The 13309-nt window shown below is 31.0% G+C and overlaps 1 protein-coding gene across 5 annotated transcripts in view; it reads left to right on the forward strand.

Annotated features, from left to right (window-relative positions):
* The window catches only part of LOC101975864 (protein eyes shut homolog), a 481285-nt gene that overhangs the window by 298037 nt on the left and 169939 nt on the right, over positions 1 to 13309 (forward strand). For all 5 annotated transcript variants that reach the window (XM_078019824.1, XM_078019822.1, XM_078019821.1 and 2 more), the window contains one exon: positions 4702 to 4816. In XM_078019824.1, the coding sequence (XP_077875950.1) occupies positions 4702 to 4816 (115 nt within the window). The remainder of the gene's footprint in view (positions 1 to 4701; positions 4817 to 13309) is intronic.

Consider the following 13309-nt stretch of genomic DNA (forward strand, 5'->3'; position numbering starts at 1 on the left):
GAATGTTTCCTTGAGCTACAGAAAGAACTGGGTCTGAATATTAAAAAGGTGCTCCATGCAACTCAAATTGACAATAAAGGCACAAAAGGAAAATCTATTAAACTTCAAGACAGCAAAGTCAATTTACCTACAAAGAAAAAGTAATTAGAAGAAAAAGTAGGGTGACATCATATTGTTTATTTGCAACCCAGGTCAGGTAAAAACACTCCAAAAGCATTGGTAGCCCTAGACAAAGTAGAAAGTATCTGTAGACTACCCAAAAACTGCAGCTTTCTTCAAATCTATACATGATTAATATATATTAGATGATGAAGGAAATATTTTTTTGTACAACGTATCTCCAAATATTCTATCTGAAAACAATAATAAACTGACAACATTTTTTACTAAATGCTTCAGAATAGAAATCTCAAATAGGGAAATGTGAAGGACAAAAATAGGGTGTAAAAAATTAAGATTAAAATGTGCAAGCATGTGTGTGTTTCTGGGTGCACACATACACATGTGTCACAAAGGTAAATCTAAACAGAATATCTGAATACATAACAAAAATTAGTTATGAATTCGGGCTCCTGAAACAGAATATTCAGTAGGAAAAAATGATATTCAGTATTAGATTCTGAAACTAATAGGAATAAATTATTTTAAAAAAGACTCCCAGAATTTAGACTGTGAAGAAAGTATAAATCATAAAAGAGAAATTTAAGTGTATATATGAAATGATAATGCATGCATATTAAATGATTAATAGTTATTTTCCAAAGTAAATAAATATATGAGTGTTTTATTTTTATTTTTCAAGGTAGGGGTCAAACCCAGGGCCTTTCATATAATAGAAAACTCCTCTACTACAGACTATAGCCCTGGTCCTTTTTGTTTTATTTTGAGACAGAATCTGGCTAAATTGACTGAGCTGCCTAGAAACTTGCTATCCTCCTGTCTCAGCCCCAAAGACAGTTGAGATTTCCAGTGTGTGCCCCCACATCCAGCTTCTATGTTATTGATTATGCATCAGAGAAACTAAAATTTATTACTAATAATGTGGACTTATGAAAGAAGCTTTCAGAATTATGAAGAGAAAAAATAAAATAAATAACAACAAGCCAGAGGAAAAGAAACTATGTATAAATGCCACATTTTTTAAATCCATTCATCGAATGAAGGACATCTAGATTGGCTCCACAGTTTAGCTATTGTGAATTGTGCTGCTATAAACATTGATGTGACTGTGTCCCTGTAGTATGCTGTTTTTAGGTCCTTTGGGTATAGTCCGAGAAGAGGAATAGCTAGGTCAAATGGTGCTTCCATTCCCAGCTTTTCAAGGAATCTCCATACTGCTTTCCAAATTGGCAGCACCAATTTGCAGTCCCACCAGCAGTGTATGAGTGTACCTTTTCCCTGAATCCTTGCCAACACTTGTTGTTATTTGTCTTCATAATAGCTGCCATTCCTACTGGGGTGAGATGGTATCTTAGAGTAGTTTTGATTTGCATTTCTCTGATTGCTAGAGATGATGAGCATTTTTTCATATATTTGTTCATTGATTTTATATCCTCTTCTGAGAAGTGTCTGTTCATGTCCTTGACCCATTTATTGATTGGATTATAATGGATGATTATGAATGTAATGCACTCCACTATTGTCATGTATGTAATAAATAAATAAATAAGAAAAGAAACTATGTAAAAACTATGAAATGAAAATATTGAGTATTAAAATAATCAAACACTGCTTGACATATTATAGTTTTTTTGTTAATAAAAGACATAAAATTTCATCATTTTGTTTATTTCACCTCCTAAATATCTTTACTTATTTGTTTATTTATTTATGTTTCTTCTGTATACTGGAATGAAGTATATCCTATTTATCTTTACTACCAACACAGCCCCTTGATCAGCCTCCAGACTATATTTATGTATTCCAAAAATTTCAATGCTTATTATCCAACCAATTAACTACAGTAGATGTATGTATAATACTCTAAATTTTAGGTTTCCAATAACTTTCATCACACTTTGAGATTAAATCCAGAAGTCCACAGAGTTTTCATGTTGTAGAACATTCTAGAACCAAGATATTTAGCTGTTTGGTAGGGAGTTCAGCAAAACTGGAGTTAAGTATAAATAGACATTTACATATTTTAATGGAAGCAAATATCCCTCTTAAATCATATAACCACAATCATGATGATTTGTATTTATACCTGTAAGGGACTGTATGTCATGCTGGCATTTACATGAAGAAGGAGGAAAGGAAGGTGTGAAGAAATGGAAGAAGAAAGGAAGGGAAAGGAGGGAGGGGAGGAGGGAGGAGGAGGAGGAGGAGGGGGAGGAGGAGGAGGGAGAGATGAAGTAATGAATATAGGGAGGCAAGAAGAATGGAAGAAAGGAAACAAAGACAAGGAAATGAAAGAAGACTCTTGGAAATCCTAAATGAAAGTCTTTCTCAAAAAAGGGGAGCACATCTTAAGGATAAAAATTAGTACTATTACTTGGACTCACCCACTGAGCTTATAGTTGCAAAGAACAAATGTAAAACAAACTATGTAAACATGTAGAACTCTACTGTGGAATTTCCGAAAGGTCCAGTTCTCCATAGGTTCTCTTAATCCAGTTTTATCTCAGAAAATTCTATCTTAAATCATCTACGTTAATTAAAGTTTTCATTACCACTAAGTCATTGCCATTTTTATTATTTCATTATACTATCCTCTACCTGTTTTTTTGTAAAAAATCATACACATTTAACAGGTGGCCAATGTTGATTCTATTTGAAATTTAGGGCAAATTCTTGTTTCCAATTTTTCAGGATCCATAATATCTGCTTTGTTTACAAACACTTTCTCAGAGTTGCTGCTGCCTGATATTTACCCAGCAACCTGTTGATTCAATTCTTGTTAAGGGCCAGAATAGTAGTTATTTCTTTAATTCACAGTCTTGATCCTATTCTTGGACAGTATACCACAGAATTATATGAGTTCAAAATCGCACACATCATTAGCTGATTTTTTTTAAATTTTTTTAGTTGTAGTTGGACACAATGTCTTTTTTTTTATTTTTATGTGGTGCTTAGAATCAAACCCAATGCCTCACACATGCAAGACAAGTGCTCTACCAATGAGCTATAGCCCCAGCCCTCATTAGTTGTTCTTAACTAATTCAGTCTGTTCCAACTCAAAAGGAAAATTGGAACATGACAGTCACATGAAACTGAAATATGATAGTCATCAAAAAGGTACTGTGGTATTTTAAAATTTTGATGACTGCCATATTTCAGTTTCATGTGACTATTATGTTTTTCCCCCCATACATCTGCTCACACAACCTCTTCCTCAGGATGAAGGGGTTGGAATGATAGCTTTCATACTGTAGTGGTTTCTGGATCTCTTAACTCTTCAAAATGAAAGATGTAAATTGAATATCTTAACTCATCTTCATTTATGGAGCTTTGGAGGGAAACACCTTTAAAGTCAGGCCAAACTTAATTTTATTAGCAACTCTGAAACTTTATAAACAATATAACTAAAGTGGCTGATGTGACTCATCTGGTTGTTTCCTCCTTTATACCACAGTGATTGCATTCTATAGCACACAGGCTCATGAAGATTGAAGGAAATCATAACAAATGTATTTGAAAGTTGTTGATTTTTGCAAAAACCTGCTTTGGAATTTTCACCCAAGAGGTGTTTGAAAGTTATGGGCATTTCTGAAGTAAATGAACAAATAATTCAGTTCTGCTGAATGAACATGCAAAGCTATGTACTTCAAAGAATAGAAAAGTTACATTAATAAACCCTTTCCTTGATGCTGTCCCCCACCTTGCTGAGTCACTGTGGCCTTTAATCCCTTATTTTATGAAATTTTCTTGTGTCCTAAGGAGGACATTAAATAGAATATATGGCTAAATTAACTTCATTAATAAATCAACTTGTTAAACAACTTAAAGTTTTAAGAATTATTATTTATGGTAATGAAATACCTGGTGTCTATACTGAAACACGTTTTCTTTCATGTAATGCCCCATTCCATTTTATAATAGAAAGTTCATGAAATGATTTTAGGCATAGGGATATTTTTCAAAAATTACTGAGAATGGGAACAAAGGTAGTCAGAACCCAGTCTGTTCTTTATCAACTTATAGATTGTAGCTAATGTACTACAGGAGACAGGATTACAGATTGCTTAGTTAAAAATGCAAAATTGATAAAACAAACAATATCCCTATTATTACCTCAACAATAACTATGCCATTATTGTCCACTGTAACTCTCTGCACTGTTATAAATCCATGTGTGTCATCATTAACTTTTGCTAGCACAAAAATCAGTATATGATGACTCTACTAAGCTTTAAAAATCTAATTTTTCATCCTTTTTCACATTTCAATAGCAGTCTCATTTATCCCCAAACTGTATTTTATTGTTAGTATAAGCCACAGTTGAATTTTTCCTTAAATCTCAAACGGTAATCTTAAGACCATTCAATAAATACTTGCTCTAGTACATTCCATATAAATAAACCTGTTCTTCTTGCCCAAGACCACAACATGTAGGGAGACAATTAATGACTGAAGCTACCATGTAATAATATGAGTGATATATAATTTAAACAAGGCATTATTACTTTTGAAGATGAATAATAGACTTTTATGGAAATATTTGAATTGCAATTTTCCTAATTTATGTTGATGTATTTACAGTTGTATGTCAGGATTTACTGGAAAAGACTGTGAGAAAGTAATTGACCAGTGTAGACTGCTCAGCATCAAGAGTCTGAATGAAGAATTGTGTTTCAATGTAATTGGAAGATTCACAGTAAGTAATTTAATGCACAGCCAAGTAATTTAGCTCTTTTGTATTTAAATACAATAGCTTTAGCCAGTCAGTATTTCAAATGCTTTTATTAATTTAATCCAGAGAAATATAACCATTTGTGTGTGTGGGTTTGTGTATAGATAAATATGAAATACATAAAGTTTAGTAGTATGTATTTTCAACTTGGAAGATTTAAGGTGAGAAAGCATTAATAAATTTTCCAGACAATGCTTTCATTATAAAATAATCATATAGCTAATTGATTCCTGGAGATACATCTCTGTATATAATCAGTTACTAAGGCCTTAAACTTCTCAACTAGATGGGGAAATTAGTCTACTTGTTAGTTCAAGGTCAGCCTCAGGAACTTAGTGAGATCCTGCCTCAAAATAGAAAATTAAAAATAAAAGGGGATGAAGCTCAGTAATAAAGTGCCTCTGGGTTCAATCCCCAGAAGAACAGCAACAACTACAAAAATCTTCATGGCATAGTCCTGGTGCAATACCTTATGTGTATTAACAGTTGTAAATCCAAAAATTTGAATTTTAAAAATCTTGTCCAAGAAAGATACATATACAGTATGGCAATTATTATTTATATTTTTAAAATATAAAAATTGATACTTTCTATAATTGCATAAATACATAACAAAAGTGTAACTAGTAAACATACACATGACTTCTACTTACTAAGTTTAGTAGAAGAGCTATTTATAGACCATGGGGGAGTGAAATTTAAAAAGTAGAGAGAGACTTCTAACATTGGTAATACTTGATTTTTTTTACAATAATATGAAATTTTGGTTTAACTTTTTATCAGCACAGCTCAATTATACAAAATAGCGGAATTTCATTCCCCCAATACTTAATTTTTTAATGCTAAATTTCAGGAATAAATATAGTGAGAACATAATGTTCATTTTATTATATTTTCTATGTTCTTGTAGCATAGGTATTTAAATAAAATTTTTTTCAATAATGAAAAGCCAATTTACGGAATTGATCAATGACATTTATAAGATATGTACATTGACAAGCATATGTTGCATATTATAATGTTGTTATATAATAATATGTAGATAAGGAAGTAACTATTTGATAGATTACATATTTTGGATATAATACATATTTTTGATATTTACCCATTAGCCTTCTCATAAACCTCATCCCATCTTACGTAAAAAAATAGAGGCCATTAAGTTTGGGATATTTTTCCAAGTTCACGTTATTTACATGGAAGGGTAAAGCTAGATTAAAGTAAGTCTTTATGACCCCTGAATCCTTATTTTCATTCATATGAATGTATACTTTCACCATAAAGAATATACAACCATTTTTTTCTCTTAATATTTATTTAGCCATTATTTGGTAGTAAATTATCTAACAGAAATATCTCTCTCACTTTTATCTGAAATTCTTTCACCTCATTCTATTTATGATTTGGTTGGAAGGGATGATGGTAGGGGTAAGTAGTTCCTGTTCTATTTTAGGACAATCTCTGAGTATTATCTCTGAATTTGCTTTATGAAACTTTTTTCCACCCTCACTTTTTCCTGAATAATTTTACCTATTTTCAACTTTAATATTAATCTTATATTAACTCTAAAGCCAGTTTGGATTGTTTTAAAAAGGAATTTGAATGGTATTTTCACCTTCAACATTGCATACATAGTTCAACCTTAACATGGATTAAGTTGCATTTTCTTGAATTCCTTCTGTGCATTGATGTTTTCAGGAACTGTGGATAGTGAATGGCTTTAGCAATATCAGCTTTGCCTACAATTTCTGATCAGAAACTGAGAATTCTTCCTCCTCCTTTCTAATTATCAACTTTTCTTCTGCTTTACAGTGTTTTTTTTTAACTTCAAATCTTTATCACATTTCATCTAACTTGTCAACTTGCCTCTCATATTGCTTTACTAATGTTTCTTGGCTTCAAATATTGTAAAGTTGAATTCAGATCAATTTGTATAAACTGAGAAATTGAAATTCTACATTTTAATTAATAATCTGATATTCTACAATTAGAAGCTAAAATAAAAGAATGTACTCTTTTACTATAAGTATGATAATATTAGAAAATAGAACATACTAAGATTTTTACAGAAATTAGGGAATTAATAAAGAGTACCTAAGTAGATAAAAAAATCAGTTAAAGACAGTATTTGATTATTTTAAAAGATTAATAAAATGTATCTTTCAAAAACTTATGGAGAAAGCACAGAAATTACACAAATCAAGAATCTAAAAGTACATGTCACATTTTTAGACATTTAATGATAATTAAATAATATTTAATTTTTTTCAAATATTTAATTGATAGTATTTTTAAGTACATGAGAGTGGAATGCATTACAATTCTTATTACACATATAGAGCACAATTTTTCATATCTCTTTTGTATATAAAGTATGTTCACACCAATTCCTGTCTTCATACATGTACTTTGGATAATGATGTTTCCACCATCATTGCTAATCCCCTGCCCCCTCTCTTCCCCTCCCACCCCTCTTCCCTAACTAGAGTTTGTCTATTCCTCCCATGTCTATTCCTCCCATGCTCCCCCTCCCTACAGCATTATGGGTCAGTCACCTTATATCAGAGAAAAGATTTAGCATTTGCTTTTTTGGAATTGGCTAATTTCACTTAGTATTATTTTCTCCAACGTCATCCATTTACCTGCACATGCCATGATTTTATTCTCTTTTATTGCTGAGTAATATTACATTGTGTATATATGCCAATTTTTTTTAATCCATTAATCTACTGAGGGTCATCTAGGTTGGTTCCAAAGTTTAGCTATTGTGAATTGTGCTGCTATAAACATTGATGTGTCTGTGTCCCTGTAGTATGCTGTTTTTAGGTCCTTTGGGTAAAAACCAAGGAGAGGGATAGCTGGGTCAAAAGGTGTTTCCATTCCCAGTTTTCCAAGGAATCTCCATATTGCTTTCCATATTGGCTGCTCCAATTTGTAGTCTCACTAATAATGTATGAATGTATCTTTTTCCCCACATCCTTGCCAACACTATTGTTGTTTGTCTCAAAATAGCTGCCATTCTGACTGGAGTGAGATGATATCTTAGAGTAGTTTTGATATTCATTTCTCTAATTGAAAGAAATGATGAACATTTTTTCATATATTTGTTACTTGATTGTATATCCTCTTCTGAGAAGTGTCTGTTAATGTCCTTGGATCATTTATTGATTGGGTTATTTGTTTTTTTTTTTTTTTGGTGTTAAGATTTTAAGTTCTTTAAATATCCTAAAGATTAGTGCTCTATCTGATGTGCGAGGGTTAAAAATTTGTTCCCAAGATGTAGGCTATTTATCTCACAGATTGTTTCTTTTGCTAAGAAACTTTTTTAGTTTGATTTCATCCCATTTATTGATTCTTCAATTCTTGCACCAAAGGAGTCTTATTAAGGAAGTTGGGGCCTAATCCCACATGATGAAGATTAGAGCATACTTTTTCTTCTATTAGTACCAGAGTCTCTGCTTTAATTCCTAAGTCCTTGATCTACTTTGAGTAGAGTTTTGTGCATGGTGAGAGATAGGGGTTTAATTTCATTTTGTTGTATATTGATTTCCAGTTTTCCCAGCATCATTTGTTGAAGATGCTATCTTTTCTCCAATGCATGCTTTTGGTGTCTTTGTCTAATGTAAGATAATTGTAAATTTGTGGGTTAGACCTCTATTCTGTACCATTGGTCTACCAGTTTGTTTTGGTGCCAATACCAAGCTGTTTTTGTTACTATTGCTCTGGAGTACAGTTTAAAGTCTGGTATAGTGATGCCATCTGCTTCACTCTTCCTGCTAAGAATTGCTTTAGCTATTCTGGGTCTTTTATTTTTCCAGATGAATTTCATGATTGCTTTTTCTATTTCTATGAGGAATGCCATTGGAATTTTGATCAGAATTTCAGTCAATCTGTATAGTGCTTTTAGAATATGGTCATTTTGATAATATTACTTCTGCCTATTTATCTTCTAAGGTCTTCTTTGATTTCTTTCTTTATGGTTCTGTAGTTTTCATTGTGTAGATCTTTCACCTCTCATTAAGTTGATTCCACCCCCCAGCCCTTTTTTGAGGCTATTGTAAATGGGGTAGTTTTCTTCATTTCCTTCTCAGAGGCTTTGTCACTGATATACAGAAATGCCTTTGATTTATGGGTGTTGACTTTATATTCTGCTACTTTGCTGAATTCATTTACTAGTTCTAGAAGTTTTATGGTGAAGTTTTTTGAATCTTCTAGGTATAAATCACATCGTCAACAAATAGTGCTAATTTGAGTTCTTCTTTTCCTATAAGTATTCCTTTAATTTCTTTCATCTGTCTAATTGCTCTGGCCAGTGTTTCAAGAACTATGTTAAATAGAAGTGGTGAAAAAGGCATCCCTGTCTTGTTCCAGTTTTTAGAGGGAATGCTTTCAATTTTTCTCCATTTAGAATGATGTTGGCCTGAGGCTTAGCATAGATAGTCTTCACAATGTTGAGATATGTTCCTGTTATCTCCAGTTTTTCAAGTGTTTTGAACATGAAGGGGTGCTGTATTTTGTCAAATGCTTTTTCTGCATCTATTGAGATGATCATATGATTCTTTGAGTCTATTTTGAAATATTTATAACTATAATTTTGACAAATGAAATGTGAAAAAAATTCAAAAAACATGACTTTCCAAAAGGATAATAGAAAAGTATCTAAATAGTTTGTTATAAAATCAAATTTCATACACACACACACACACACACACACACACACACATATATATATATATATATATATATATATATATATATATATATATATCTCCCCTTGGGGAATTGGACCCTAGGGCATTATATACTGAACTGCATCCCACTCTTTTATTTTTGTTTTTTTAAGACAGTTACACAGGTTGACCTTGAAGTTGTAATAGACTTGCCTCAGCTTCTTGAGTTGCAGAGTGACAAGTGTGCCACCATGTTATTCTTTAATTTATAATATCCCTTGCAGTAACAAATTTTCCAGACAATACACTCTGCTGGTGAAATTCATCAAATTTTAAGAAAGATATAAGATCAATTTATAGAAACTATTACTGGTAGGATGAGGAACAAATGGCAACTCATTTTTATAAGGCAACTTAGACTGTGAAAATGAAATCTGACAAGGATATCACAAAAATAAAATATTCCTTATTAAGATATTACTAACATACAAATAACATCTTAAACAAAAAGAGAAAATAAGTTTATTTGAGCAATATATAAAAGTATTTCAAGACCAAGAAATATTTTTTGGCTTAGGATAAATATTCTCTCAGATTTCTAGAATAGTTGTTTCAGTAAAAGACAAATATAGGGTCATCTAACTAGATAGAGATAAATAAATAAATATATAAAGAAATTAAAATAAATAACCACCTTTATTCATGACACAAATTCAGGAAACCATTGACAATGATCAACTTGTTCAATCTGATAAAAGCTACCACAGACTTCCAAAGGTAGCATAATATTTATTGGTGAAAACATGATTTCTTTCCCTTTAATGTTGGCATAGATATTAACACTCACTGATATTATCCAACATTTTTCTAAAATTTTCTCCCAGTGAAACAATATAAAAAGAAGAATATATATATATATGTATATATATATACATATATCTGTATATGTGTGTGTGTGTATATATATGTACACACACAAAATAAAATACATAAAACATAAATATTAAATAAATGAAACATCACAAAAATACATAGGATGATACATATATATATATGTAATATTCACAAGAATTCTATAAAAATGTTAAAAATGTTGGATTACCATATAGAAACTAATATTTCTACACTATATAAACAATATATCAGAAAATGAAATTAATATTGAACAGTCATAAAGCTTAAATTAAGCATGATTTTGATATTATAAAAAAATGCTTCAGAATAAATTGAACAAAATAGGCCAAAACAGCTATATTAAAACTTCATAAGAGTAAATAGTATAATTAAGTAAGTTTTAATTGCATGAAAGATTAAATATTTTTATAATCTTCTTTCTTCTTAATGTAATTCCCAAGCATTTGTAGACATTGGCAAACCAATTTTGAAATGTATGTAGAATCACTTATAAGGTGTTACATACAAAACATTATTAAAAATGAAAACAAATCTCTAGGATTTTCACTGCTTGATTTTGAATGATACTTGAAAACTAACTCCTATAAAGAATATAATGTTGGCATAAGTATTGACTAAGACATCAGAGGAGCAAAAGGGATAGTTCAGATAGATTAGCAGGGAAAAGTTTACAGATTTCCAAAAGAAACACCAAGATAGTTGAATTAAGAGACGAATGTTTTCTCATCAAATGGCAGATGAGAAACATGAATATCTACCTTTACCTCAAACCATACACAATTAATTTGAAATGTAACATGGGCCTTAAAGTTACAATCATGAGATGTGTAGGGAACACAAATAAGCAGAAAACATGGGATGGTGGCATTTCTCAGGACTTTGCATTAGGCACAGATTTGTTAGATAAAGCACAAGACAATTTGTTAACTTGATTTCATTAAATTTAAAAACATCTACTCATCAGAAGATAGAAAAGAGACAACTACAATCAATTATAAAGCTTAATTTACATAAAAGTAAACATAATCCAAGTGGGTACTATTTACTTGAGCTGATCTTAAACTTCATCTTTATTTAAATAAAATGATGAACAATATATTATCAGGGAAAAATTAACCAAAAAAATTTTAATACCCATACTAAGTTCATTCAAAATAAACTTTAAGAGAAAAATTATAAATTATAACATTTTAATAAGTTTTAAATTGCAAGAAAAATATAATTTTCATTTTGAATGAACTTATAAATGTAAATTAAGAAATATATGAGGGAATAATGACAGAAGCAAAAGAGAGAGAGAGAGAGAGAGAGAGAGAGAGAGAGAGAGAACAGAATAATTCCAGGTCAGAATTCTAAATGTGATCTTTAATTGGCTTACCAATGGCAATGATGATTCTTTGCCTCAAAGGCTTTATGGATAGAAGTTGACCATACCAGGTTCAGTGTGCAATCATTGCACTGATTTTTCTGGAATGAGTTATACTCAAAACATTGAACTCCGAACTCTTTTGCCAACTCATGCTCAAATGAATTTTATTTCTAGTCCAAGCATTTTATTCAAAGACCTTTTAACGGGAATGTAGGTGCTCATCTGAGATACTTCCTAAGTATTTCTAGGGAAATTTCCTAAAGAAGGCAGCACTGACTTAGGAATTTTTATCTACTCAGACTCAGACTCTCCCATATCTAGCCCTCCAAAAAAAAAAAAAAAAAAAAAAACACCATAAAGAGTCAGAAGTCTTTTTTGTTCTTAGGTTCTTGGAATGAGATGATTATCCATTTGTATTGCATTGCATTCATCAAATCTTCCAGAATGCTGCCCCCTAGGACTGCACTATAATAAACTGCATTGTAGTAGTGAGTGAATAAGTCTAGAATATTAGTTTAATTTTGGCTCTGTAATATAATGGGTCATGTCTATACCTGATTAGTCAGCAGGAAATTAATAATCCTCTGTCGTAATGGGGTGTATTTCTGGCTTCATTTAGAATCATATGTATACTTCATTTAGGATTAATGTATACTATATTGTGAAGGTTTAAAAAGAGAGAAGAAATAAAATTAGGCAATAAATTTTTATATATTACCTTTATATAAAAATTCAAGTGTGAGTAAATATATATTTACAGTGTTCACATTGTCTAAAATTTTATTTCCTTTAAGGAGGCAATATGGATATATAATATTATCTTCATCACAAAACACAAAAGTATATATAAATTAGATTTTTGTTTCACAGAGGAAAATTTGGCAGCATTTTTCACATGTGTGCAGAAAAAAATACAACTTGGAATAAACCTGCCTAATGATAGTTTAATAGTATGTAAAATTGTACAATTTGTAACCATTCAATATCTAGAAATACCTAAAGTTAGTAAAAAGATTCATTAAACATGATTGGCAAATGTTTACTATATTTTATTTATTTTAGAATAGAAGTGTCAAATTAAGCAGGAGGAATGGATAAAAAGAATATTGTATCAAAAAAATAGAACATGCCTCCATTTGAAGAATGTTTTTGAAGTTTATTGATGATTGTTGAAAAATGTTCAAATTAAAATTCCCAGTGGAAAATGGCTGTGTAATGTTAACTCTAATTTGGTTAAACATATATACAAATATTTATGTCTTTATAACAAAATACGATAATTTTTATGTATTTACTGGAAACTGAAAAGTCAAATGTCATGGCTAGACTCCTCCTCCATAGTTTATCCATTGTTTTTCACCTCCCAGAGTGTTGCAGATATCAGGAATTACTATATATGGGAAGACTAGTCTTCCCAAACAGCAGAAGCTACAAGGCAGGGGGGCCAATTAGGGAGAAAAGGTAGTGTACTTCTGATGTCATCATCTCTATAAATGGTTCAGG

Source organism: Ictidomys tridecemlineatus, chromosome 8, assembly GCF_052094955.1.
Source record: "Ictidomys tridecemlineatus isolate mIctTri1 chromosome 8, mIctTri1.hap1, whole genome shotgun sequence".
Taxonomy (NCBI): domain Eukaryota; kingdom Metazoa; phylum Chordata; class Mammalia; order Rodentia; family Sciuridae; genus Ictidomys; species Ictidomys tridecemlineatus.